The 26837-nt window shown below is 45.0% G+C and overlaps 1 protein-coding gene across 7 annotated transcripts in view; it reads left to right on the top strand.

Moving 5' to 3' along the window:
• The window catches only part of KIF13A (kinesin family member 13A), a 207169-nt gene that overhangs the window by 117742 nt on the left and 62590 nt on the right, over nt 1–26837 (top strand). For all 7 annotated transcript variants that reach the window (XM_044259521.1, XM_044259496.1, XM_044259487.1 and 4 more), the window contains 8 exons: nt 5334–5426; nt 6268–6448; nt 9274–9361; nt 10786–10920; nt 11798–11910; nt 23202–23313; nt 23692–23904; nt 26648–26758. In XM_044259521.1, the coding sequence (XP_044115456.1) occupies nt 5334–5426; nt 6268–6448; nt 9274–9361; nt 10786–10920; nt 11798–11910; nt 23202–23313; nt 23692–23904; nt 26648–26758 (1046 nt within the window). The remainder of the gene's footprint in view (nt 1–5333; nt 5427–6267; nt 6449–9273; nt 9362–10785; nt 10921–11797; nt 11911–23201; nt 23314–23691; nt 23905–26647; nt 26759–26837) is intronic.

Raw genomic sequence — 26837 nt, 5'->3', positions numbered from 1 at the left:
GCATGCCCATAAAGGGCTGATTGCATCAGTTAAGCATACAATGGAAGGCTAAGCAACTGTTAAAAAAAAAAATTAATGTTGATATAACTTTGTAGAGGTGGCAAAGTGTTCATTATTTCTTGTCTTAAAAGAGAGTAAATTTCCCTTGAGACATGAAGCCATAGTGACAAAATGTATCGCGGTCTCTCTAGAATCCGGTCTTGCTCAGAGCTGTAAAGATACATGAATGTAACAATAGATCTTTGTGTTCATCCTTCTATAAATTGTGCTTTGAGATAGTTGTTTAAGGATGGAAAGGAGACAAACTCTTTCTGGAAACACAGTATAATTGTTACTCTTTCGTATTCTATTTTGTATTTCCCAGAATATTTTCCTTTCCTGCTTATAACTAAAGCTTTATTAAATATGATAAATCTGGAGAATATTCTGTCAAGCATAACTGTAACTAAGAGAACTTGATTTTTGAAAAGCCTAAGCATATGCATAATGGAAATCAGAGAGACTAGTTCGGGTTTTTACTGTGACATATATCTTGATTTAATGTCCAGGAGGTTACCGTGGGTGCCAGGAAAAGTGTAATCTGTCATTTTTATCAAAATTGTTCAGTTGATAGATACATATTATATTAACATGTCTATTCACATCTGTCCCCAGTGCCTGATCTAACCAAGAGTACTGTAGTCTTTAGGGGCTCATTAGAATCTCAAACACAGTCATACTTTGATTAAAGTATAAACTCTAATGCAATGAAGTCTTTTTTTTTTTAGGATTTTTATTTCTTTTTAAAGATTTTATTTATTTATTTGACAGAGAGAGAGAGAGCGATCACAACTAGGCAGAGAGGCAGGCAAAGGGGGTTGGGGGGAAGCAGACTCCCTGCCAAGCAGAGAGCTCGATGCGGGGCTCGATCCCAGGACCCTGAGATCATGACCTGAGCCAAAGGCAGAGGCTTAATCCAGAGCCACCCAGGTGCCCCTTAAGATTTTTATTTTTAAGTGATCTCCACACCGATTGAATTTGAACTCAGAACCCCAAGATCAAGAGTTGCATGCTTTACTAATGGAGTCAGCCAGGTGCCCCAAATATTTAAGTTCAGCAAACAATATTTTGATGCCTTAGTCCTTGCTAATGAGAAAAGGGGCCCCCAATTCAGTACGCTTTAGTCTGAGAACAGCTATGTCAGCATAGGAGTAACTCAGGGCATGAAAGTGCCTGCTGTTTGCCAAGGACTCTGCTAACATGCAACACCTATTTTTAAAGCTCACAGGATGCCTGGGGGCTCAGTCAGTTAAGCCTCCAACTCGATTTCGGCTCAGGTCATGATCCAGGGTTGTGAGATCGAGCTTCACATCAGGCTCCATGCTGAGTGGGAAGTCTGCTTGAGATTCTGTCTCCCAACCCCCCAAAAGAATGCATAAATAAAATCTTTTAAAAAAAGGAAACTCACACTCCAGTGCTAGAGAAAAATGGGAAAGAATAGTGAATTGTGATAAGATCTAGAGTTTGTAAAAACAAATAAATAAATATAACCTGAACCAAACCATGGAGACCAGAGGGGGAATGACCGATTCCTGGTGTCCTGCAGTGTGCGTCACCAGTGATGGATGAGCGTCTCCTTTAGCGGTCGGGGTCAGGACAGACAGACCAGGTCTTGCCATTCACTATGGGTGTGATCTTGGGCAAATGACTCCCCATTGGAACCGCAGCCTCCTTACAGATCCTGCTGGCCGCGGGGACTGCAAGGATTCAGTGATCCAGAATATGTAAAGTGCATTGCTAGTGGGGCAGTGGATAAAAATTAATTCTCTTTTTCTTAGTTGCATAAATAATAAAAGTATACAGGTTCAAAAGGTAAATTTATCAGAGCGCCTGGGTGGCTTAGTCGTTAAGCATCTGCGTTTGGTGGACGCCTGGGTGGCTCAGTGGGTTGGGCATCTGCCTTCGGTTCAGGTTATGATCTCAGGGTCCTGGGATCGAGCCCCATATCGGGCTCTCTGCTCAGTGGGGAGCCTGCTTCCCCCTCTCTCTATCTGCCTCTCTGCCTACTTGTGATCTCTCTGTGTGTGTCAAATAATAAATAAAATCTTAAAAAAAAAAAAAAAAGTGTCTGCCTTCGGCTCAGGTCATGGTCTCAGGGTCCTGGGATCGAGTCCCGTGTCGGGCTCTCTGCTGAGAGGGGAGTCTGCTTCTCCCTCTTCCTCTGCCCCTCTGTACCCCACCCCTGCTTGCACTCTCTTGCTCACTCTCTAATAAATAAAATCTCAAAAAAAAACCCAAAGGTTAATTCACATCATCTTTAGTATTTGTAATAATTTAGACATAGGCAAAACCAGTTTATTCTTATATTTTTATATCCTGGAGAATTCTTGAATCACTTGGTTTATTTTTTGTGCAATTTTAGTATATATATATATATCCTATCCTGGAAGGTTTTGTGGTTTTTTTCACTTGACAGTGTCATAAACCTGCCTATCTCTGTAGCACTCATTCTTAGTTTTCTTGATCTTGGATTTAATGGTCTTTAGTTTAAAAAATTTTGTACCAGGGAAGAAGAAACATTGTGATTTTCCTTTAAAAGAATTGGAGGAGTGTCTAGGTGGCTCAGTCAGTTGAGCATCTGACTCTTGGTTTTGGCTCACGTCGTGATCGCAGGGTGGAGAAATCAAGCCTTGCACTGGGCGCCATGCTTAGCGGGGAGTCTGCTTCGAGATTCTCTCCCTCAGCCCCTTCCCTCACCCACTTTCTCTCTCTCTCAAATGAATCTTTTAAAAAAAATAAAAGAATATGGAGAAAATAATTCTCCATACTTCCATCCTACTCAGCCTCAGGAGCCAAAGCTAGATGTACTGCATCTCACCACCCAACAGAGGAAGGGAGAGATTCCTTTGTGGGGCCATGGTCAAGCTCTGACCACAGTGCTCCCCGCACTTGAGTCCTTCAGTCAACTCAAGTGCTTGCTTTTTTTCAAGTGACTAAATATGAGTTGAAATCATGAATTACGGGCAGGATGTTTGACCTGGTCAAGTTGTAACACGTCTTGTCCCCCCCTTCCCCCCCTTCCTGAGGGGCTGGTTAGCCAGGGTGGAAGATGCAACAAGAAGGCTCCGTTGGTCTGCTTGTGTCTTCAGAGCCTGTGGGTGGCCCTTGGGTCTGGCCGAGGACCGTGGTCAGCTCTCACAAACCTGAGCACGGGCCGGGTTTAACTCCGTAGTCTACGCTGCGGGCTCTGCTCCAGATTTAAGGCCTGCCTTTCGCCATGGGCCTTGGGGGAGTACACGTGGAATAGGGAAGACCCTTTGAGAGAATGGACGAGAACAAAGTATTGATGTGGTGGGCAGTAATTTTGACATTCCCTGTTCTTCCCTGTTCTTCCCGGAGTGTATGTGTGTGTGTGCGTGCTCATGTCTCTTCAGCCAGTCTTCACAACAGCCCTGTGCGTCTTGGAGTGGTTACACCCTTTTAAAAAATTCACATATTGTGCCAACATGTTTTGAACACCTCTTAGGTGCCAGGTTCTGTGCTAGATGTTAAAAGTCAGAATTAGAGCAATAAGGTTATGTGAATCTGTTATTGTTTCATCCAGTTCATTTTTCTTAACTTCAGTGCTCATTGATGGGTATTTCTCTCACACTGTTTGACACAGTATATACCAAATACGCTATGTGTATGTGTATTGGAAGATGATTTTTGTTAAACTCAGGAACGTTTTCGAATTCCAGCCTTGTCTACACACACAAATGTGTTGGAATTTTTTTTTTTTTAACGTTGTGTGTAATATTCTGGCATACAAAGTAGTCCACATTTTCCTTCTCTCCTCCCTTACCAGTGGGCATTTAACTTGATTCCAGCTTAGCAAATCAGAGTAATGCTGCCAGGGGCATCCTGTAGAGGTGACCATTGTGAAAGTGTCTAGGGCGTTGGGTGCCTCATCATGGCTCCCAGTGGAGGCATGGGCAGTCGCTTCTACGTGCTGTCGGGTTTTCAAGTGGCTGTATTATTTATTCTCCCAGCAGATTACAAAAATACTTGCATTTCCTCAGTCTAGTGACATTGTTGCCAAAATGTTACATTTTGCTGGCCTAACGGTTGAAAATATTGCCTGTTTTATATTTACACATTTTTAAGGGTCCCGTTGTGCAGCCACATGTCCCGGTGTAACAAGGGGCTGCTAAAATCAGATCCTGCTTCGCACAAAGGAAACAGTGCACCTAAGAGCTTACGTTGTGTTGCGTTTTTTTCCAAATGTAAATGGAATTGTCATGTTAAGATTTTAAAAAAAAGAGTTTAGTCGATTTGGGTTTTTTTCCCCAACATTTATCAAGCATCTTGTGCTAGGCCTGGGGATTACAGAGATAAACAGATTATAGTCTCTGACATTAATCGGGGGTTCTCATTCCAGGGAGGGAAGAGGAACCAAAACCAGTAGTTTTGGCAAATACTGGAATTGTGAAGGTTCGGGACTATGAGAGCACAGAGGAAGGAGAATATCATTTTAATTCCCTTAATGATGGGGAGTGAGTGTGAGAAAGTCAGGAATTTCAAAGGGTAGTAAATGCCATCTTAACTGTTTAAAAAGATTTTCACACCTGGGGTGCCTGGGTGGCTCTGTCTGTTGGATGTCCGACTCCTGATCTCAGCTCAGGTCTTGATCTCAGGGTGGTGGGTTCAGGCCCTGCGTTGGGTGTGGAGCCTACCTTAAAAAGAAGAAAAAAAAAAAAGATTTTCATAGCTTTCCTCTTCATCCTGATGCTATGGACTGGTACATCATTCCAGAACTGCAGTGCACTGTAGACAGGCTCACGGAGGAGAACTTGTCCTCGAACTCGGCCTGGGAACACAGCGGGGAGGTGCCTGTGCTCCACACACATCACCTCCGCCAGCGGCGAACGGTTTCTCAACCCTTGGCATTCACTGAGCATTGTGCTAGGTGCTTACACGTACCCAAGACGCGTCTGGCGACGTTCCTGTGTGTTGCAAGCTCAGAATGCAGATGGGAAGATAAGACCATTTACGCTTAATGATATTTTAATACCAGCTCATGAGGAGAACTAAACAGAATTTAAACAATATTTCTCTGTGGCCCCCTGATGATGGAAAGGAAACTTTAATGCCTAGGGAAGGGTCTAAGAGGGAGAGGATGGGTGGAATCGTGACCTGATCCGGGAACTGAGCTCTGAACATGTAGCCCTACGCATAGTAGGCACGCAGTACACTTCTAACATCTTTGGATTGAAAGAATATCGTTACTAACTGGGACTCAGTTATTAATCCAAATATGTCGAGAAAAATCTTTCTTGTCTTTGGTAGTTTTTTATTTTTTGTTTGGTTTTTAGGTCAAGAAGTGGTTTTCAAGTGCCTTGGGGAAGGAATTCTTGAAAAAGCCTTTCAGGGGTATAATGCTTGTATTTTTGCATATGGACAGACAGGTAAGTGGCTGCTTTTGTTTACAGTCAGTGACGTTAAGTGTGCATTTCTTAAAGTCTAGAAATAAAAAACACTGGGAAGTGACAGAAACATGCTTCTGACCTTGTGGGTTTCACTGAATTAGATGATCAAAAGTAACCCTCTTTTTGAAGGTTCAACGATTTTGATAATTAAGTAATTGAGCAAAGCTAGTTTCAGACTATTAAGTGTTATTTTCCTAAATTATAGTTTTAACCTGTATTTGAACTAGAAAAATAATTACCGGTTTCCCGGTATTAAAGGTTATAGTAAAAAGCCATAGAACGGCTCTTGGTATCCTCCCATGCAGCGGACCGACCCTGGGACACAGGCGTGCTGATGCGTTATCAAAACGGGGCTGTAGGGCACGTGCTGGGAACGGGCAGAGCAGAAGCTCGCTGGGGGCTCAGCTCTTAACCACAGCTTCAGCGAGAAGGTTAGAAGAAGTCCCACCAGTACTGCCTGTTGTCCCATCACAGGACAGCTACGAGACTCAGACAACAGAATGCATATCAAAGCATTTCCACAAACATTAAATATTTGGGGGGTTAAGTACTGTCCCTGTTCCTCGACAATGTATAGTTAACATTCACACGAGTCTGTGTTCGCAGTGGTTCTGTTAGTAGGCATCCCTCCATCAAGCTGGAGGCCATGAACGTTACAGAAAGTACGGCAGCCCTGCTGTCCGGGGGCATGGGCGGGAGGGCTGAGTCGGCCGCTTCTGCTCTGTGACCCTGGCGGATAAGTGTAGAGACCTCGTCATGTGGAAGCCTTATGTTTCACTCCCTCTGTTATCCTCCTTCCTTTCTGCTTGGCCTTCTGCAGGTTCGGGAAAATCCTTCTCCATGATGGGCAGTGCTGAGCAGCTGGGCCTCATTCCAAGGCTCTGCTGTGCTTTATTTAAAAGGATCTCTCTAGAGCAAAATGAGTCACAGACCTTTAAAGTCGAAGTGTCCTATATGGAAATTTATAATGAGAAAGTTCGGGATCTTTTAGACCCCAAAGGGTAAGTTAATGGTTGAAATTAAGCTTGTCATGGGAGTAATAATTGTAAATAATCCTTACATGAAAACTGCAAGTGAATATATTTATTCAGTTACTACCGTGGTTTCAGTTCATTCACTGAGAAGTCCTCTGCTTCTCAGAGCGTGCTGGTATACCCAAGACATGTAGTTTATCCTATATTCGTGAATAAAGTTGCTTACATATGCCATTTAAAAAGATGTTTTTACTGTCAGTGTTATTTTTGGTACCATGGCTTGTTCATAAAAATCGAGTTAAGAAGGACGCGGTCGTCCTCCGATTCATATTGGAAGGCAGCAGCTGTAAATCAGAGGTGAGTACTAGAAGGGTTGAAACAACCAAGCCTGGAAAAGCATCCCCTTCTGGGCTGTGCACTTGAATCACGTTGGGGGCTTTTGAAGGATACGCTGGCCTGAGCCCCACACGTAGAAACCATGATTCAGTGGACCCAAGGGGAATCCCAGGCATGGGTGTTTTTTAAAAACTAGGTGATAAAAACCAGATGAGTTTGATTCATAGAAGGAGAAGGCCATTTACTTATTTATTTATTTATTTTTGTTTTTTTTTAAAGATTTTATTTATTTATTTGAGAGAGAGACGGTGAGAGAGAACATGAGCGAGGAGAAGGTCAGAGAGAGAAGCAGACTCCCCATGGAGCTGGGAGCCCGATGCGGGACTCGATCCCGGGACTCCAGGATCATGACCTGAGCTGAAGGCAGTCGTCCAACCCACTGAGCCACCCAGGCGTCCCCATTTACTTATTTTTTAATTGAAATTTTTTTTTGCTGATTTCCAAATAATGCATACAGAAAATTTAGAGGATAGGCGTCGTGTAAGAAGAAATAAAATTGACCAATAATCCCAGTACTCAGAAGTAACCATTGTTAGTACTTCGGTGCATTGTGGTCCTGTGTTTCAAGTCTGTGGAGGGATGTGTGTGTTGAGGTCGTTCTCAAAATACAGTTCAGCATCTTGAATTATTTTTAAACACCTTTAGCACCTCTGTAGTCAAGGGTATCATCATAAGATCAGAATTGTCGGAGACAAGGAAATGAACCAATCGGGGGAAATGCTTACATTGACTTTAAAGTTATTAACTATTTGCCTATGAAAGAATATTTAAATACATGTAAGATAGAAAGAATAATAAAATGGCCCTACTTACCATTTGGCTTAATAAATGGAACATGTCCAATATCTTTGAAACCCTGTCTGATTCTCTTGGATTCCATTCCATTCCCTACCCCTCCCCAAGGTAATCACAGTGATGAGTTTTATGTTTCTCATTATCTTCATCCTCCTTAGAGCTTACACAGAATTTTGCACAGTTCTAAATTTTGTGTAAGGGACATCATAGTATATAAGTCCTTTGTGGACTTGCTGTTTTCCTCTTGATGATTCATTCATCCTGATGTATGAAGTAACAATGCATTCATTTTCACTGGTGTTTGGTGCTTTGTTGTATGATTTTACCCTCATCTATCTCGTCTTCTGTCACTTGTGCGGTTTCCGCTTTCTACGGCTATAGTGCTGCCCTGAGCATTCTTGCACAGTGCTCTGCATGTGCAAAAGTAGGACTTCCTAGGGAGTACATCTGGGGTGGATCTATGGGCAACAAGGTACTGAGTCTTTGGCTTTAGGAGGTCCTGCCAAACTGTCTTCCAAAGCACTCGTACCAGTTCACAGCCCCCTCCGCAGCGTACAGGAATGCCCTGTGTTAGACAGCATCACAGGCACCTGACACTGTGCTGGGTTCACTTTCTCTGGCTCCAGAATAGCATGCAGGAGTCTCTGGTCGTGCCTGCCGAGTGAGTAGAGTCTCAGACCCGGGTGCACCCCACTCGCTCTCTTGAAGATGGGCCCTTGATCTGGCCCCATTTAGAGTCCACGAATTGCTCATCGTCATATTGAATTCTTCATCCATAAAGGGAGGAAAACCACCTCTGTAGGTTTCTATGAGATATAAGTGGGATAACTGAAAAGTTCTTAGGAGCAGTGCCACAACTTTGGGAAGAGCTCGGTGATTCCAAGTCCCTTTGTCCACCCTCGAGTGATGCCAGACATTGCTACTTGATTTGAAAGGCATTAACAGCCGATGCAGTGGAAAAGGTGACAGATGTAATATGCTCATAACAGATATAGATTTGCTTTTAGTCTCAGTTATCTATTGATAAGCTTTAAACCAGGTCTGTCATTCAGAAATTCAAAAAAGTCTTAAAGTCTTCATTTGCAGAGCCAAAATAGCAGTAACTGCAGACAACTGTTCTGCTCACTTTCTGTATAAAATTGTCAGCATAGAAGCAGCAGAAATCATTTCAGCCTTAAAAAAGCAAGTTAAAACACTTTAATATTATCCACTGCTTGATCAAAACTTTAAGACATGATTTGCTGAAACTGGGAGTATGCTTATATATGAAATCGTCTTAAGGTTAAATTCAATTCTGCATGTTCTTTGCTTGCTTGCTTGCTTGCTTGCTTGCTTTCTTCTTTTTTTATCCTCCAATGTAAAAACTGAAGTTCTTCAACTAAAGCAAACCTAGTGAGCCTACACGCGAATTCTGTGTGCTGGCTGTTTAGTTTGGGAGTAGAGATAGAATTTTTTAAATAGTAAGTTACTTTAAATAGAAATCAGAGTATAAAAGACATTCCTCATAAGGAATGCTGTTCTCCTAATCCAAATAAAGTAGCTTTTAGAATACTTTTTGATCATTAAAAAAAATGGCAACCCTACTTTCTGAGTACCTAAAAAGAAAGAAAAGCTTTTCAGTTTGGTCTGATTCATTCATTCCTTTTTCCTTCCTCCCAAAGGAATAGACAGTCTCTTAAAGTTCGAGAGCATAAAGTTTTGGGACCATACGTAGATGGTTTATCCCAACTGGCTGTCACTAGTTTTGAGGTAAGTGTCAATTAAAAACTGGCAATAAATCGAAACGTGTAGGTAATGTTGAGCGTGTTTTCATGTGAGTGCTTTCTAGCATATTGGTACCATGCATGGTCTCAGAAACCCAGTAGCGACATACCCCACACAGAAAGAAAGGGCTTCAACCTGCTTTGTTGGGAAGGCACGACAGTGTGGCCGAGAGGCTCAGCAATGTGAATTGCAAATATTTTCTTTCATGCCACCTTGTTGAAACTCTGCTTCCCAAGGCTGTCAGTGGTGTCCTTCTAGAGCAACCTGGACACACACAAGCAGTGCTGGGCAATTTATTCATTCCCTTTCCGCTGACAGGGTCTCTGTGCTCATTTCCCTTACCCTTCAGTCTTCTGGTTCTATTTTTCTGAATCACTCTTCTTCCCATTGACTGACCCGTCTCCTTCTCCAGCTCCTTGACTCGTACACCCTCTTACAACCCGACTTGGTGTTCTAGCCTGCCTTCTACCACCACTGCTTCGGAAACCCCTAAAACAGCCCGCTCTCTGTTGCTGGAGAATCCCCACCCAAGAGTGTGCCAAGGCATCCTCTACCTGGTCATGCCGTCCCTGGCTTGGGGCCATCTCACCATCCCCTCAGACTGATGAAAGTTAATCTGTGAGCTAACTCTCCCCAGCCATGTAGATGAAGACATTTTTAGTGTCGCTCAGATGAGAAACAGAGTGCAGCCATCACTTGAAAAGCACCCAGATTCTGAAATGAAGGGAAACTTCTCGGGGTCAAGGTGCTGAATCGGGGGTGTGGCTCACAGCTCAGTATGGTCAGCTCCCTGTTCCTCTCACCCTGTCACTTACTAGTAAGAGCCACCCCTGCCCTGTCTCTTGCTAGATGTGGGTAAAGTTACTTGAGCTCCGTGAACGTCCATGTTCTGTGGCTAACATTAGGGGAATATTTGTTTTACAAAGTTACATGTCTAACATTGTGTAAGAGTCCGTGGGTTCCAGGCGTTCGAAGATGAATAAGCCTTCCCTGTCGCTGGAGGGTCACGGTGTCGGCCGAGGGGGCACATCAACAAGCTGTCTGTGGCTCTGCAGAGTCATTAAGCACAGGAGAGTTAGTCACATAAAGTCACCAGTGTGACTGAGTGTCTGGAGTGCTCCATGAACATTAGCTCTTTTCCCCCCAGGAAGTTGCAAAGGGTAAAAAGAGGTGCTAAACAGAGAAAGGGGACAATTGCGGGGTGGCCAGAATCGGGGGAACATTTCCTATTCTAGAAGGTGGTGAGAGGTGGAGGCTCAGCCCTTGCCCCGTGGAAGACAGTGGGGGAGGCGGTCCTTAAGGAAGGGCAGTGCCAGGTGCGCCCTGGGAGGTCATTACTCTGTGTACCGGTGGGCAGGACTGTGTTCCTGTGTTTGCGCTTCTAATGTGTTCCTTCTCCTCACCTCTAGGATATTGAGTCATTGATGTCTGAGGGAAATAAGTCTCGGACGGTCGCTGCGACGAACATGAATGAGGAAAGCAGCCGCTCCCATGCTGTGTTCAACATCATAATCACACAGACACTTTATGACCTGCAGTCTGGGGTAAGAGCCCTGGGACAGCCTCCAGGGGCAGGAAAGGAACGCACACGTCCCGCAGGGCTGGAGGGCTTCGTGGTTGGATTCGGTGGCTGGGAATTTCATGCTGGCTTTGCTACTTACTACATAAGCTACTTTACTAAAATTGTTCCGCTTATGAGGTCTTCCTTTATATATAACTTTAAAAAAATTGCATTTCTTGTGTAAACTCCATGAACAGCAGTGATGTCACCATACAGCTTTTAATATGTAGCCTTTCATCCTGAAATTCCCCTGAAAACGACTGAGTCTACCTCATCGCCATTAAGGGCTATTAGAGAGGAAACCACAACACTTAGCCTAAAGAACACTTTTTCAAAAGAAGAGGATTTTGACCTAAATATGCAGGAATCCTCATGTGTTTCCTCAGAGGCACAGAAAATCTCTGGCTTCCTGACCAGATCCCGGAAAGCTGAGGACACATGCTCCCCAGCGACATGCAAACACTGGATTCCCGCAGCAGTTCAAAACGGGCTGTGATGGGCGCCTGGCCGGCCCAGGTGCAGACAAGCATGTGACTCTGAATCCCAGGGGTTGTATCGCTTCTCGGTCTTTTGGCTAAGATCAAGTGAATCCCAGGGGTTGTGAGTTCGAGCCCTACATTGGGTGCAGAGATGACTTGAATGAATAAAAGTAAAAACTTAAATAAAAAGTAAAAACTAATAAAGTCAAAACTTAAAAAAAAAATAAAATTGACCGTGACATTGCGAGTCCCCATGGCTCCACCCCTGTCCTGTTGTGGGGGCAGGGCTACTCGGCTGCCCTCAGTTGCGGTGCAGACGTCCACGTAGATGTGTGCGTTTGCCCTCACGTGTGTTGTTTCTCTCTTGTTCCCTGCAACCAGAACTCAGGAGAGAAGGTCAGTAAGGTCAGCCTGGTGGACCTGGCAGGTAGCGAGAGAGTGTCGAAAACAGGAGCCGCAGGAGAGCGACTCAAAGAAGGCAGCAACATTAACAAGTAAGGTGGCCGGTGGGACTTGGGGTCTCACAGCAGCCTCACACCCAGCTTCCCAGGTGTCTGGCTGTGTCCGGGGTGGAGGGTGGGGCTTGGGGTGCCAGAAGGGAATGGATGGTTCTGGTGGCAGGTGCGTCCGAGTCTGTGTAGCTTTAGTAAACAGAGTTGAAGAAAACCAACAGCCCTGTCTCTCCTGAAATGCATGAGGTTTATTTGTGTGAAGCTACACGTTGCACCCCTGTGCGTGTCATCATCCTGTCTAGTGTGGTCTTAGGTAAAGGCCAGTCACAGTCTTGTCAATCGAATCATATCTTAGATGAACCCGAGGAGCTGCCTCTGAAAAGAAAACCTGCTTTGAATCCCTTTGTACAGCTGATACTGCTTCAACGTCAGCGCCTGACAAAACTGAACAGCCGTCCCATAGCTGCCACGTTGAACTCTCAGGGTTTGCCTTGGGAGCCTGCGGTGTGCCCTGTGCTGACCTAGGGGCTGGAAGAGATCAGGGTGGTGCGGGGTGTGTAGGAGTTCGCCAGGCAGACAAAGGAGATGCAGGTGTTCAGCACAGACAGGTGGAGGGCTTGTTCTTTTCCATAATGCGGTACCCCAGGATGGCTCCTGCCGGGCAAGAGGGGTGTTTGCTTTCCCGCTCATGAGGGAGTAGAGTTTGCATTTAAGAGTGTGCACTCCAGTCAGACTGCCAAAGTTTCGTCCTTCCCTTCGCCTCTCTGTACTTTCTTCTCATCTGTAAATGGGGATCCTAGCAGTCCCTACTTCGTAGACTTGCTAGAGCATACATGCCCGGGACGCACTTTGAGCAGTGCCTGGCCCGTCTTGTGTGCACTGAATCAATACTATTTGCTGTAGTTAATATTTTTATAATCTGTACAGATAGCGTAATCATCCTCATTATTCCAAGTTCAGCAGAAAATAGTTGAGTTCGTATTTGTAACATCTCTCTCTCTCGAGACATAATAACTTGGGTTTCGTTTAGGACGGAAGGTGACAAGAAGCAGTCTATGCAGGAACCTGTTTGTGCGGCTTGCCCTTTAAAATGACGCGAGCACGTTATAATTTTAGTGTGCTGAAGTTTAAAATTAGAAGGCAAATATCACCCCCTCTATCAGCTGGACAGAGCGGCACTCACTGAAGAGACTGCTGCTTTAGGGGGTTAATCTTGCGGTCATCCTGTCTCCTGCTCTCATAACAAAGGGTTTGGCTGTATTTCATGACCAAGCACTGTAGGAGCCCAGGCTGGCACCGCAGCTCGGCATTCCACAGTGGGCTCGAGGGCGGGGATGGGAAAGCAGAAGTGGGGTATGAGGGAGCAGGTATCAACGGACACATCGTCACCCGTCCAGGAGATTTGTTTACCGGCGCTCAGCCACACTAGCCCTTTGCCTTCAGGCTGGACTTGTGGGAAAACACTAGAAGTTCTGTGCCGAGAATCTGTGAAAATGTCCGGCATGGCTGGCTGTGATGTGTAATGCTCCCTAACTTCTGCTGACCCCTTAGTGTGATCCCGCGAGGTTCTGAATGGTGCATATGTAATCACTCCTCTGATCCACCCACCAGCCTTGGTGGGGGCGGGGGGGAGTCTGTTATCCTTGTTTTACAGAAGAGGAGACAAGGACAGAGAGGGATTAAATAATGTGCCCTAAGTGTCAGAGCTCTAAGTGTGGGTCTGGATTTGCCTGTGGGCAGTCTGGCTCCAGAGCCCCATGGAGTACCTGCGGTGACCTTGTGTTCTGTTTGCCTGCAAGAGTGCTACCTCGTGCTTTGGTCCTGGAGTCACGTTAGTAGCGCCCTCTTCAGTTTGGCCACTGAATTACATATGGTCCCAAACGGGAGTGCCTCCAGACCATGTAATAACGTGATTTACATCCCCTGCAACACACTCTCTTCCATAATGCCCTACTGAATTGAGTGGAATGCTCTTAGCATCCTGCTGTCTTTCCTTATTTATACACTGGGTTTTTCACAAATGGATCTGGATTTCCTGCTGCTAGTCAGTGAGAGCTGATCCTCATTGTGGGGGTTCTTTATAGTGATCCGAGCGCTTTCGTATGCTCTGTTTCATGTAAGGCTCCTAGTAGGTATTTTTATCTCTGTTTATAGATGAGGCAACTAATGCTTGAAGACATTCAAGTAATATGAATAAAGGCTGAGCTGACATTTATTATGTGCTGTGTGTTTGGCACTGCAGTCAATGCGAGGGATGCAAGAGAAATTCAGATATTCTTGTAGACACTATTGCCTCCCCACCGCCCCCCCATATGCCCCGATCCTAATTCCCAAAACTTGTGCATATGTGACTGTGCAACACAGAGAACTTGGCAGATGTGATGAATTAAGGTTCTGAGAAGAGGAGATGATCCGGGTGAGCCTGCTGTAAGAACAAACCTCCTGAGAAGTGAAGGAGGGAGGCAGGAGGGCCAGCGCCGGTCCGAGTGATGTGGGGTGAAGAAGCCTTCACCCTCCATTTCGTGTTTGACAGTGAAGGAAGGGACCATGAGCCAAGGAACACAGGCAGCTTATTGGAGCTGGAACAATCCCGTCTCCTCTGGCTTCTAAAAGGAGCGCAGCCCCGTGGACACCCTCGTGGCCCAGTGAGACACGTACTGGACTCCCGGCCGTCCAGAGCTCTAATAGCTGTGATAGCTTTGTGTTAGGGTTACTCGTCACAGCCTGAATCCTGCCCTTGAGGAGCACATAGTTTAGGACAACAGGAGGTCACTTCACTTGAAAAAATGAAAGGAAGGAGGATTTTTTTTCTTTGACTAGACAACACTGGGAGATCCTATATCAGCCAACGCTGAAACATGGAACTGTTGTTTGTGTGACATCGTTACCAGCCTTTGGATGTCTGCTGAGTTGGCCTTGTGCTTTTCCCAAAAACAAACAAACAAACAAAAAAACAAAAAAACTGGCTCCAAGGGAACAGAGACGCCCTGGGTCCTTTTCCATTGTGCCTTAGTCCAGGGCTGTCTTCTTCACCCCACACACCTCTCTGGTCTCCCTCGGCAGGTGCCTGTGCCCCAGGAGCCCACTCTGGACCCAGGTCGCCAGCCTGTCCTCCAGCTTTTCTCTGTGGTCGTGGGGATGTAGCAACTGCATGAATAGGACATTTCGCCGTTACGTGGTTCCCTGACGTCTGCAGGGCTGTCTGAGAGACCTTCGTGGAAATTGGCCCTCTCTCCCTTACTGGCCATTTCAAAATCCAGAACGCTCTGAAAACCAAGCGCTTTTCTTTTTTTCTTCACAGCTTACATGTTGGTAGAGCCTCCCCTGAACTCTTGTGAGGCTTTCTCTAGTCTTTGTCTGTGTTTATAGTTTCTGTTTACTCGAGTAGCATGGCCATTTGTAAGTTTAGCTGTAGAAATGCAAATGGATGTTACTATGGGCTGCTGTCCCAGATCTGCCCGTGGTCATGTATAATGCATGCACTGCACTTCCTGAAATTCAAAATATTCTGCATTTCCACACCCAGGTGGCCCCAAGAATTTCAGGCGAGAGGCGTGCACCTGCCCATCTTTGATCCGTGTAGCCGATGTGTGTTGAGGACTAGATGTGCATAAGAGCACAGGGAGGGGTAGATGGGACTCTGGCCTTGGGAAGGTCCAGATCCAGTGGGGAAAGATTGAGGGGAGTCTGGCTACATTAAGCGCCAGAGGGGCAGTGGGAACACGGGGACAGCGCAGCTGGAAGGCTCAGAGAGGGCTTCCTAGAGGAGACACTTGAATTTCTTCGTTACAGAAACTAGCTGCGTGACCCCTGGGTGCCTCTGTTTCGTCAGCTGTAAAACATGGCTGAGGAAACAGCCCTGTGAGCAAGGCGACTGTGGGCATTAAATTAGTTACTATTATTAAGTGCGCAACACGTAGTGAGCTCTGTGTCAGTGTGTACTAACCAAGTATAATAAATAGTAAATTGAAAGGGACTGCTTGATGGCACCACAAATGGCTTTTTAAGCCTTAAAATCAGTGCCCCTTTGAGTGCTAAAATTAAAGAAATCTCTGACATGTGTCCTATGCTTTCTGTCGGCCCATTTGGGCTTCTCTTGATGGAACATAGTAATCCTCTTACGCAGACTGGTCAGGGACTTCACGCAGACATTAGTGTCTGCTTAATGGGCTCCGAACTGAGGAGCTTTGTCTCTCCTTAAGCTCTTAAGAGCGTTAAAGCACACATTATTCATTTATTTGGAGAGCTAAGGTGCTGCGTGGCTGCACACCTGTTCTGGGAGCGGGAGGAGTAGGTCTGTAGACCATCCTCGCAGGGGAAAATACCCGAAAACTCCATCTGTTGCTCCACCTGTCTGCTGAGGATGGAGTGAGGAAGCCTGTCCCCGAGGCTGGAGGCCAGCGGGCTTGCTCCTCGGGGCGCTCATGTACATCATGGGATGCTCGCTGAAACCCCTGGGACTGTCACTGAAAAAGGTTCTGTCACTCTCAGTAATGGCCAGTTATTAAGTGCAAACAGTGCTCCTCTAATGAGTATCATTCCTGGTCTCAGTTCCATTTCAATCACTGTGGCTGATTATAAAATGTGTATTAAACATTTCCCCGAAGGGGTTCTACTCCACATTTGTTCTACGGATGCAGATACATGTTCTTTTAGGATTCTGTCCAATAACTTATGTGACAGTGCAGTCAAGTATAAGCATAGTATCTCTAATGTGTCGTGTGTCTCCTTCCTCCTTTTTCTCTTCTTGAGTACTTCCCAGGACCCTTAATCATTTTTTCTCAGAAATCTCACTTAAATGGATATTGCCTGCATAACCAAACGTGAACTTGTACCTGGAGAGAGTAAAAATGGCCCAAATCTGTCCATTATTCAAGGGCTGGTAGGGGTCCTTATCAATGTACCACTTACCCATTGCAGGGTCCACATATGTGGGGGAAAATTCTGAATAAACATCTTTGCATTTAACGTGAGAGGCACACAAAGGACAGAGCAAAAATCTCCTTGGGAGGCAGTGGTCACATGTTTTGGGGCACATGGCATTGTGACTTCATGGTTCCTCAAAGCATTTTTGGGAAATCCTAGTTCCTCAAGTGGCTCTGGGAGGAAAAAGACCCTTGGACAAATAATTTTGAGCAAAGCTGCTTAAAAAAGCCTCCCTTCGGAGACTCATGAATCCCATGTAACTTGAACTTACTCCCTGAACTTATTTGATGACAGAATTCTAGGTATTACATCTACTAAAATCTGCAGAAAAAATATTCAAGAGAACTCATTTTTTGAAATGTTTGTGTATACTTGATTTCACCATGGCACTTGAAACGGAAATGAGACTGGGAATGGTTCTTGTTACACTTTGCACTTTATTGGACTTGATTGACTCGCATCGGCCACCAGAAATCAGTAGGGACTGGGACGAGGCCTGTTTTGCAAGGTCACAGCTTTCTTTCCTCTCCTGCCACAGGATGGGATTGTCCTTGCCCCGGTTTGCCACACATATTCTTTGCATTTTCCCTTTACTGTTAAGAGTGGAGACTTACCGGGGAAAAGTACTAACTTAAGTCCACTAACTTCAACATCTTTCAACTTTCTTTAAAAGCAAAGGATTGCATTTTTCTGTAAGCAACAGCTGTAGTGACAACCAAAATGATGGATTTCTTTTCCTCACTTAACAAGATGCCCAAGGGCTGGTACAGCACCTCAAAAATGCCGTCAGGCACCCAGCTCAACGAACCTTAGTGTGTGTTCACGTCGTCCTCATGACCTCAAGATGACTCTATCATTCCAGGCATTGTAGCCTTATCTGTGTTGCACACTACAGAGGGAAAGGAAGGGCAAAGGACCACTGGCTTCTGGCTTATGTCTACGGAATATGTACTTTTCTACCAGAACAATAGCTTTCTTGGAAGCCCCACCCAGTAATGTCACCCTGCACCTCATTGGCCAGAGAGCTGTGTTTCATGGCTTCGCAAAGCTGCAGAGGACTCTGCAAAGTGGAGTTTTTAGCCCAGCATAAGCCTCCAGCAAAATCAGGGTTTTGGGGGCGCCTGGGTGGCTCAGTGGGTTAAGCCGCTGCCTTCGGCTCAGGTCATGATCTCGGGGTCCTGGGATCGAGTCCCGCATCGGGCTCTCTGCTCGGCAGGGAGCCTGCTTCCCTCTCTCTCTCTCTGCCTGCCGCTCCGTCTACTTGTGATTTCTCTCTGTCAAATAAGTAAATAAAATCTTTAAAAAAAAAAAAAAATCAGGGTTTTGTTAGCAAGTAAAAAAGACAGAGGGGATACCGTTTCCCTTTTTCTCTCAAACATCCATAGAGAGTACCAAAGCCAGCATCAAATCAGTCCTTTTTAAAAAAGAGACCCATGTTCTGTTCTTCAGTGTACTTTAGACTCAGTTTTACTCAGCAGATACTGACTGATTTCTGTAAGCCAGACACAGTAATAATGGTATGATGTAGAATGGTCTCCGCTCTCAAAGCAATCAAAACCTTAAGTAGAAAGAGAGAAATACACATTTAGGTAACTCTAGCAAAGTTTAATAACTATTGCACTTAGGACCTTAGACAAAGATCACTAGAAGATAGGTAAAATCATATATTTGAAAGCCATCCCGGAGAGTGTAGGTAACTGACATCACATCATATCTACTCCTAAGGGAAGGAATCTGGTGGTTAGGGTTTCAAGGGAAACTATGGAGGTTGGAGGAAGGTGTAGAAAAGGGGGGGACAAAGTTATGACAATATTTTTCTCATTGATTGTACTTATTAGAGCTGCTTTTATTTTTGATCCTCCTAGTTTTCTTAACTTTCTTAATGTCAAATTCTCTGTTGTTATAGTAGATAGGTAGATTTTAAAAATTTCAGTGTTAAAACATGGCTCTCTGTTCATAAACGTTATCCCCTAGTCTAATCCTTCCGTCCTCCCCATTTACTCCGTGCCCACCGCCCCAGCCCAGGGGCTTGCCCAAAGGTTAGCAACTGCTTTACTATCTCCACCTCCCTGAGGTTCAGGGAAGGAGCTGTACTTTGGTAGAAGAGAAAGGTTCCTGGGACAATTTTTTCAGCCCCTCTGATGGGCAGACAGCCCCAGCCTGTCCTGGAAACCTGGGAGCTGCCCATTTGCCTCCAGCATGAGAAGACCGCAGTAGCAGGATCCATAATTTGTGATTTCGTTCTTAAGCTCCCTAGGAATGAAGTTATGTTAAAATACGCAAACCCACTGTTCAGTTTTCACACACGGTTTTTGAGATCCCGCAAGCGCCTGCATCACTGCTCCTAGGTGGAAGGTCGCAGGGAGGGGTGGCATCATGGCTCCCTGGTCACTGGGTGACCTGGTTACCTCCCACCCACCGTGGAAGTTTCCTCACCCTCCAGGTTTATTCTCTTTGTTCCAAGGAGGCAGCAAGTTGAGACAGAGGCCTTGTTTTGAACGTGTGCACGCGATCAGGGAAAAGCTTCCACTAGTGATAAGCTTCCCTAAATGGTGCAGTTACAGAACACAGCACGCAGGAAACAGAGTCACGTGACCGTGCCAGGCCAGCCCCAAAGTCACGTGATCATGTCTGCCCTGCTCCGCCCCTCCCCTGTGGCTCACGTGCTGGACGTGCTGACGTACTGGACGTGCTGAGGGGATGTCCTGACGCAGCGTGCACGTGGTGTCATGGGCAGTGATGACGCTGTGCTGCCCTTTATCTTTTTCTCTCAAAGCCCTCATTTAATTTTTTTGTGTCTTGCTTAGGAGTGCCAGGAACTCTCCCTTTTTACTTCTCACACTTTAGAATTAGAAAATAGGAGCGGTTGCCACCAAAGTCGGATCTTGTCTCCTCAGTGATGAAAAATACGTGACCAGCCCAGAAAGGGTTTGCACATAAAGGGCACTGTTCACTTGAGAATCGCGGGTTATTGACCTTGGAGTCGTGGAGCTTTTTATAGTCTGTATCAATTAAATTGATTTCTGCTGTTTTTAAGTACTAAAAACGGATATCGTTTGAAGAATTGTTTTCAGCTGAAAATTTTATTTTAGTAGTTGCAAAATGTGAACAATGCCCTATATTCTATAAGCAGAAATGTGCCTTAACATTGAATTCCTGTTTTCTATTTCATATATATCATATGCCATTTTCTTTCTTCTTAAATATAATTTTATTTCATCATAAGTGTACTCTTCAGTTCCCATGCCACCAACCCCTTCCCACCTAGTGACCATCAGCTTGTTCTCTAGAGTTAAGAGTTTACTTATTGGTTTGTTTGTGTGTGTCTCTCTTTTTTTTTCCTTTGCTCGTCTTGATTCCTCAATTCCACATACGAGTGAAATCATATGGTATTCATATTTCTTTGAGTTATTTCGCTTCACATTATACTCTCTATTTCTATCCATGATGTTGGGAATGGCATGATTTCATTCTTTTTTATGGCTGAGTAATAGTCCATTGTGTATATATTCTTTGTATCCATTTATCTGGATAAATGGGCTGGATAAATTGGGCTACTTCCATAATTTGACTATTATAAATAATACTGTGATAAACATGGGGGTGCATGTGGATTTTGGGGATAAATATCCATTAGGGTAATTACTGGGCAGTAGGACAGTTCTATTTTTAATTTTTTGAGGAACCTCCCTTCTGTTTTCCACAGTGGTTGCACCAGCTTGCATTCCCACCAACTCTGTGAGAGGCTTCCTTTTTCTCCACATCCTCACCAATGCTTGTTTCTTGACTTTTAGCCATTCTGACAGGTGTGAGGTGATACCTCATTGTAGTGTTGATTTGCATTTCCTTAAAGATGCCTGATGTTGAGCATCTTTTCATGTGTCTGTTGGCCGTCTGTGTGTCTTCAGAGAAATGTCTTTTCATGTCTTCTGCCCGTTTTTAATTGGATTATTTGTCTTTGGGTGTTGTTTTGGCTCCTTATTGGATGTCATTTGCAACTATCTTCTTATATTCAGTAGGTTGCCTTTTAGTTTGGTTGACTGTTTCCTTCTTCGTGCAGAAACTTTTCATTTTGATGTAGTCTGAGTAATTTATTTTTGCCATTTTCTTTCTTAAGTTTGTTACCTTCGGGAGGACTGATGGAGTGATTGAACTTGAATATTTTTAAACAACTATATTGAGAAATAGTTCACATACACATCCTTTACCACTTTATAATGTACAGTTTAGCAGCTTTATTATGTTGAGAGTGTATAACCATTGCCACAATCTAATTTGAAAATATCTCATCATCCCCAAAGTAAGCTTGTGTCCATGTCCTTCCCCGGTCATACCACCCCCAGCCCTGGACAACCACTACCTTCATCTCTACAGATTTCAGCTCTTCTGGGTGTTTTGTATAAATGGCATCAATAGGTGACTGTATTAGTTTCCCAGTGTGGTAACAGATTACCACAAACTGGGTGACTTATAACAATAGAAAGTTCTGGAAGCCACAAATCCAAAATCAGGGGATTGGCCAGGTTTGTTCCTTCTTGTGGCGCAGAGGGAAAATCCGTTTCATGCCTCTCTCCTACCTTCTAGTGGTTGCTAAAGCTCCTTGACCTTCCTTGTTTTGGAGATGCATTGCTCCCATCTCTGCCTCTCTCTTCACATGGCCTCTCCCCTGTTGCCTGGATGTCTTCCTCACGTGGCCTTCTTACAAGGCATCAGTCGGTAGATTACAGCCCTCCTGCAGCCAGTATGATCTCATCTTAACTAATTACATCTGCAGGGACCCTCTTTTCAAATAAGAATACATCTGAGGTTCTGGTGGACATGAATTTTGGGTAGACACTCTTCAACCCAGGACATTGGCCTTTGGTGTTTGGCTTCTTTCACTTACCAGAATTTTTCAGGGTTTATTCATGTTGTAGGTTATATCAGAATCCTCTCTTGTGGCTGAATAATATTCCGTTGTGAGGACATACCACATTTTATTCATCCCTTCATCACTTGATGGACAGACACTTGGGTGGTTTCTACATTCTGGCTGTTGTGACTAACACTGCTATGAAAATTCATGTACACGGCTTTGTGTGGGCAAATGTTTTCATTTCCTTTGGGGGTGGATTTAACTTGTGAATCTGTCAGTTGTATTGTACATATTTATGTCACTGCAGGAATGGCTGTCATTTAAAATTCTGGCTCGTTTTCTACCCCCTTGATTTTGCCTTTGTATTTCAGTGATTTTTCAAATGACTCACCTTTAAGATTATGTTTTGTGAGAAACATGCTTTCTTTCAACTCATTTCATGGAAGTCTATTGTTAACATTAAAAAGAAAACTAGTCTTTCATGCTAAACTCTGGTTTCCTATTGAAAGTGCACTTGGCACTCAGCCGTGACACAGAAGGGTGTCCTTCATCCCTCAGTTTCACAGATCTGTTGTTTCTATGGTGCTCTTTTCTCTGGTGCAGAAAACATTTATTAAGTACCACGGAACACTCATGAGCTTCAACCAATGGTTCTCAGGCTCTCAGAATTACCTGGAGGGCTGGTGAAAGCACTGAGTGGTGGGTCCCACTACAAGTGTCTGAGTCGGTAGTCTGGGGTGTGGTGGGGTCTGAGAATGTGCATTTGTAACAAGGTCCAAGTCTTGCTGGTGCTGCTGGTCCTAGCACCACATTTTGAGAATCATGGGCCTAGGCAGCTAAATCCTTGGGTCACTTTGGGCATTGTTCAACCAGGGCTTCTTAAAATTTAATGTGCCTGTGAATCACCTGGAAATATCCTTAACTGGTTCTGACTCTGTAGGCGTGGGGAGGCTTCCAAGAGTCTGTGTTTCTAAGCAGCTCTCAGGGGATCCCAGTGCTGCTTTGTGTAGCAGGTGTTGAAAGAGTAGCCATATGCTGTCCTCTGCTTGGGTGCGTCTTTGTTCTGTGCAATTGTACAAACTCCACACTGAGTTGTGAAATAAGCTTGCCAGCTTTAACAGACGAGCAGAATATACCTTGTAACTTGCAGAGAAAAGTTCTCTTCAAATTACGTGGTTACAATGGACCACAAAATGAGAAGCCCAAATGTTCCAGATTAGCCCCAAAGAATAAATGATTCAGACTCCCAACATAATATTTGGAGTCCATTAGAAGTCTCTGGAGTGATTATTAAACGTGTGTTTCCAGGTACTGAAATGTCTGTGTCATAGGTCTTGTGTACAGGGATTTTAAATTCATTCTTTTAAATGAATGGAGTTACTTTTTTGTTTCTCTCTATCTCAGCTTCTTGACAAATTAACATACACTTGATTGTATCAGCTTGAGGGCCTGTTCTGCATATTTTATACTTACTCCCTGAAATGATTATTATTTTATGGAAACAATGTGAATATTCTATAAAGCTAATTAAATTTTTTTTTTCTTTCGGCAGATCCCTTACAACCTTGGGGTTGGTTATATCATCGCTGGCTGACCAGGCAGCTGGCAAGGGTAAAAACAAATTTGTGCCTTATCGAGATTCAGTCCTCACTTGGCTTCTTAAGGTAATTCATTGTTCCAGCGTTCTTTTCCAACGAAAACTTGCCAGTTTCAGAGCTGGCAGCGGAAAGGTGTGTGCAGAGCTAGCCAAATACACAGCCGCCCCCGGCAACGCTTGCTCCTCATTCCCGGGAATGCAGAGTGAAAATGCGCCTCTCTTGCCCTTCTTACCCCAGCATAGTGCTGCTGCTTGACAGGCACTATTGTTGTGACTATAGAGAAACCACACCTTGGCATAAAATTATTTGTGAAATACAGACCCATTTCCACAGCACATCTCTTCGCTCACAGAGAATCACTCACGTGTGTTTTCAGCTTTCATCCTGAGTGTTGTGCACGGAATGGGGCTCGCTTCCTAAGATGCTACTGGAAATATTTTGCAGGACAATTTGGGAGGCAACAGCCAGACCTCTATGATAGCCACCATCAGCCCGGCAGCAGACAACTATGAAGAGACCCTCTCCACCTTACGATACGCAGATAGAGCCAAAAGGATCGTTAACCATGCCGTCGTGAACGAGGACCCCAACGCCAAGGTCATCCGGGAGCTGCGCGAGGAAGTAGAGAAGCTGAAGGAGCAGCTCTCGCAGGCCGAGGTAAGACCAGTCCGGGACTCCCCGTCTCCGCGCGTCCTGGCTGGTGGTTCTGGAGCAGGGAAGGGTGTCCTTGGCCTGCGGGTTTGGGTCAACGCCATGCCATTCAGCATCTCTGTGTTGACTGGCTGCTTCTGCATGCGAAGTGCAGTGCGGACAGCGTGAGTCATACCAGGCTTCTGTCGCAGGAGCTCAGCCGGCCGCTGAGGCAGCGGATGAGTAAGAGTCGGGGCTGCTGCTGGCTTGCAGTGGGCTTCAGTCGACCAGTCGGCCCTCGGCTGCAGATCTCACCCAGCGTGAAACTGGAAGGACCAAATACATCGTTTTTATTTTATTTTTTTAAAGATTTCCTTATTCATTTTAGAGAGAGAGTGAGAGTAGGGGGAGGGGCCGAGGCAGAGGGAGAGAGAGAATCTCAAGCAGACTCCCTGCTGAGCGTGGAGCCTGACACAGGGCTCCGTCCCAGGACCCTGAGATCATGACCTGAGCCGAAATCAAGAGTCAGATGCTTAACTGACCGAGCCACCCAGGCGCCCCAGATGTGTTGTTTTTATTATTTTTATTTTTATTTTTTTAAGATTTTTATTTATTTGAGAAAGAGAGAGAAAGCATGAGAGGGGAGAAGGTCAGAGGGAGAAGCAGACTCCCCGAGTTGCTGGGAGCCCGATGTGGGACTCGATCCCAGAACTCCAGGATCAATGCCTGAGCCAAAGGCAGTGGCTTAACCAACTGAGCCACCCAGGCATCCCTGTATTTATTAACAGTGTAAATTATGCACCCCATAGGCTTTACAGTTTTCAGATTAGTTGGTTATATATCATCTCTTCCTCAAGTCAGGGAAGACAGATAAATGTTAGGAACAATTCAGAAACCTTGTTTTTTTGTTGTTTTTTTTTAAAATGTGTATCAGCTGCTGGCAGGAAACAAAATAGGTCATTTTTCATGGTTACCATGTTTCCTTGGCTTTACCCAGCTTGAATAAACACACGCTCTTGTAAGTCACTTGCTTGTAGCAAGCTGTTGGCTGAGGCGCTCTCTTGTTTGACATAGGTAATAGCACTGAAACAAAGGCCAGGTGCCTGCTCTTACGTCGCGTGCTGGCCCGGGCCTCATGTGGGTGCGTACCTAGGGCTGCGGAGGTCACATTCCTTCTTACCACCTGCTTAGAACCCTCTTTGGTCAGGACAATATTAAGCTGTGGGGTGAAAGGGTGATAGATACTATTTTTTGAGCACTTTGTACCAGGCTATCTGTCTATCACTATATCTAGTCAAGAAAGTAGTCAGTAAGAGATTGAGATAAATGGCCAGAAAGGAGTCAGGGCCAGGGATCTGAACGGTCTGTTCGCAGGTGATGGTGGAGTTGTACTGTAGCCGTTCTAGCTGTCGGCTTCCGAAGTGTCGGAAGCCTTGTTGTACTGATCGTGTTCATCCCTAACTCTTGGGCAGCATTGATACTGGAGGGCACTTAACGTGATGCCTGGCAGCTTTGTGAGTGCTCAGCAAATGTTGCTAGTTTCCGTTACTGTCGTGATTACAATCACTCAGTGCATCGAGCGTCATCTTTTAGGGATGCCAAGAACGGTAGCGAAACACCTGTAAAATCAAAACATTGATAAACTTTGAAGAGAGTCATGATTCTGGGAGGCAGGTGTGGCGGTTCTGAAATTCCTGTAGAGGTGAACGAGCTACTTCTTTCCTCTTGTTTTTGAATCTGCTTTTCCACCGTGACCAGTAATCTAGGCCGGATGGCTAGAACCATGCCCCAGAAGAGGGGCTGCAGAAGGTTCACCGAGAAAGAGCTTTCCTGGGTGTCTCCTTGTCCCCAGCACTGTGAATGTCACTCTCAGCCACAGTTAGCTCTGTGAGACTCTGAAACCGCAGGGACAGTACACATCATTGCCGCTTGGATTTGTTGTCTGAGTCTGCCATCTTTGCTGTTCGTGGGCTTATGCTTTGCAGAGGCTCCTCTTGCTGTAGGGTGTGGAAGCGTGTTGTTGGCAAGTACAGGCCCCAGAGTGTTTGAGCGGCATGTACCTATCTGTACCCGGACCCTTAGTTATTCTCACTGAGCTAACTCAGAGGGAAATTGCTGCCCTTTTGCCCAGAGGTCCTGTTTTCAAGGGAGTGATAACACGCAAAGTTTATTACCACCAATAAGAGGAATAATTTTAAAGGAGTCAGAGGCAAATTTTAAAATGAATGAGAATTCTTCTTCTTCACCTTTCCTGGTAGGTTCTCTCTGGGATGTGTGTTTATTGGTGGTGTGTGTTGATTTCTGTCTCGCGGTTCCTCTTTTTCCCTATGTTTCTATTTTGACAACGAACGTTAGCATCTTTTAGGTCTTCAGATGTGAAGGGCACCTGGCTGGCTCTGTTGGTAGATCAGGCGATTCTTAATCCCAGGGTTGTAAGTTCAAGCCCCATGTTGGGCATGGAGCCTACTTTAAAAAAAAAAAAAAAAGATCTTTAAATGTGAAATTTAAGTATGATGGATAAAATTACTCTGCAGTGATTTGAATCAGTTTAATTCAGGGCGCTGGTTTCATTTTCTCCTTTAAAGAGTAGCAGTCCTTTATTCCTACACTTCTTTTAATTAATAAAGATCTAAAGCCCGCCCTGATGCCGTATGACTTAGTTGCTTCCAGTGGACTGTGGATAGCCACTTACGAAGGACAGTAAGGAATTGTTTTGTAAATAATGGTGGGAAAAATTAGAGAATCAGCTGTCTCTGGCTTCCTTCCCAAGGCTATGAAGGCCCCTGAACTGAAAGAGAAGCTCGAGGAGTCTGAAAAGCTGATCAAAGAGCTAACAGTGACTTGGGAAGAGAAGCTGAGGAAAACAGAAGAAATCGCACAGGTAGCTTGATAATTCAGGCCTAAGGCCTTGTGACTTTTTTTTTCATTTGCTGTCTTTTCTGTGTAGCCACTCATCATCC

This window comes from Neovison vison, chromosome 1 (assembly GCF_020171115.1).
Source record: "Neovison vison isolate M4711 chromosome 1, ASM_NN_V1, whole genome shotgun sequence".
NCBI lineage: Eukaryota > Metazoa > Chordata > Mammalia > Carnivora > Mustelidae > Neogale > Neogale vison.
Note: the sequence above shows the minus strand (reverse complement) of the source record. Positions and strands in the feature narration are given on the sequence as shown.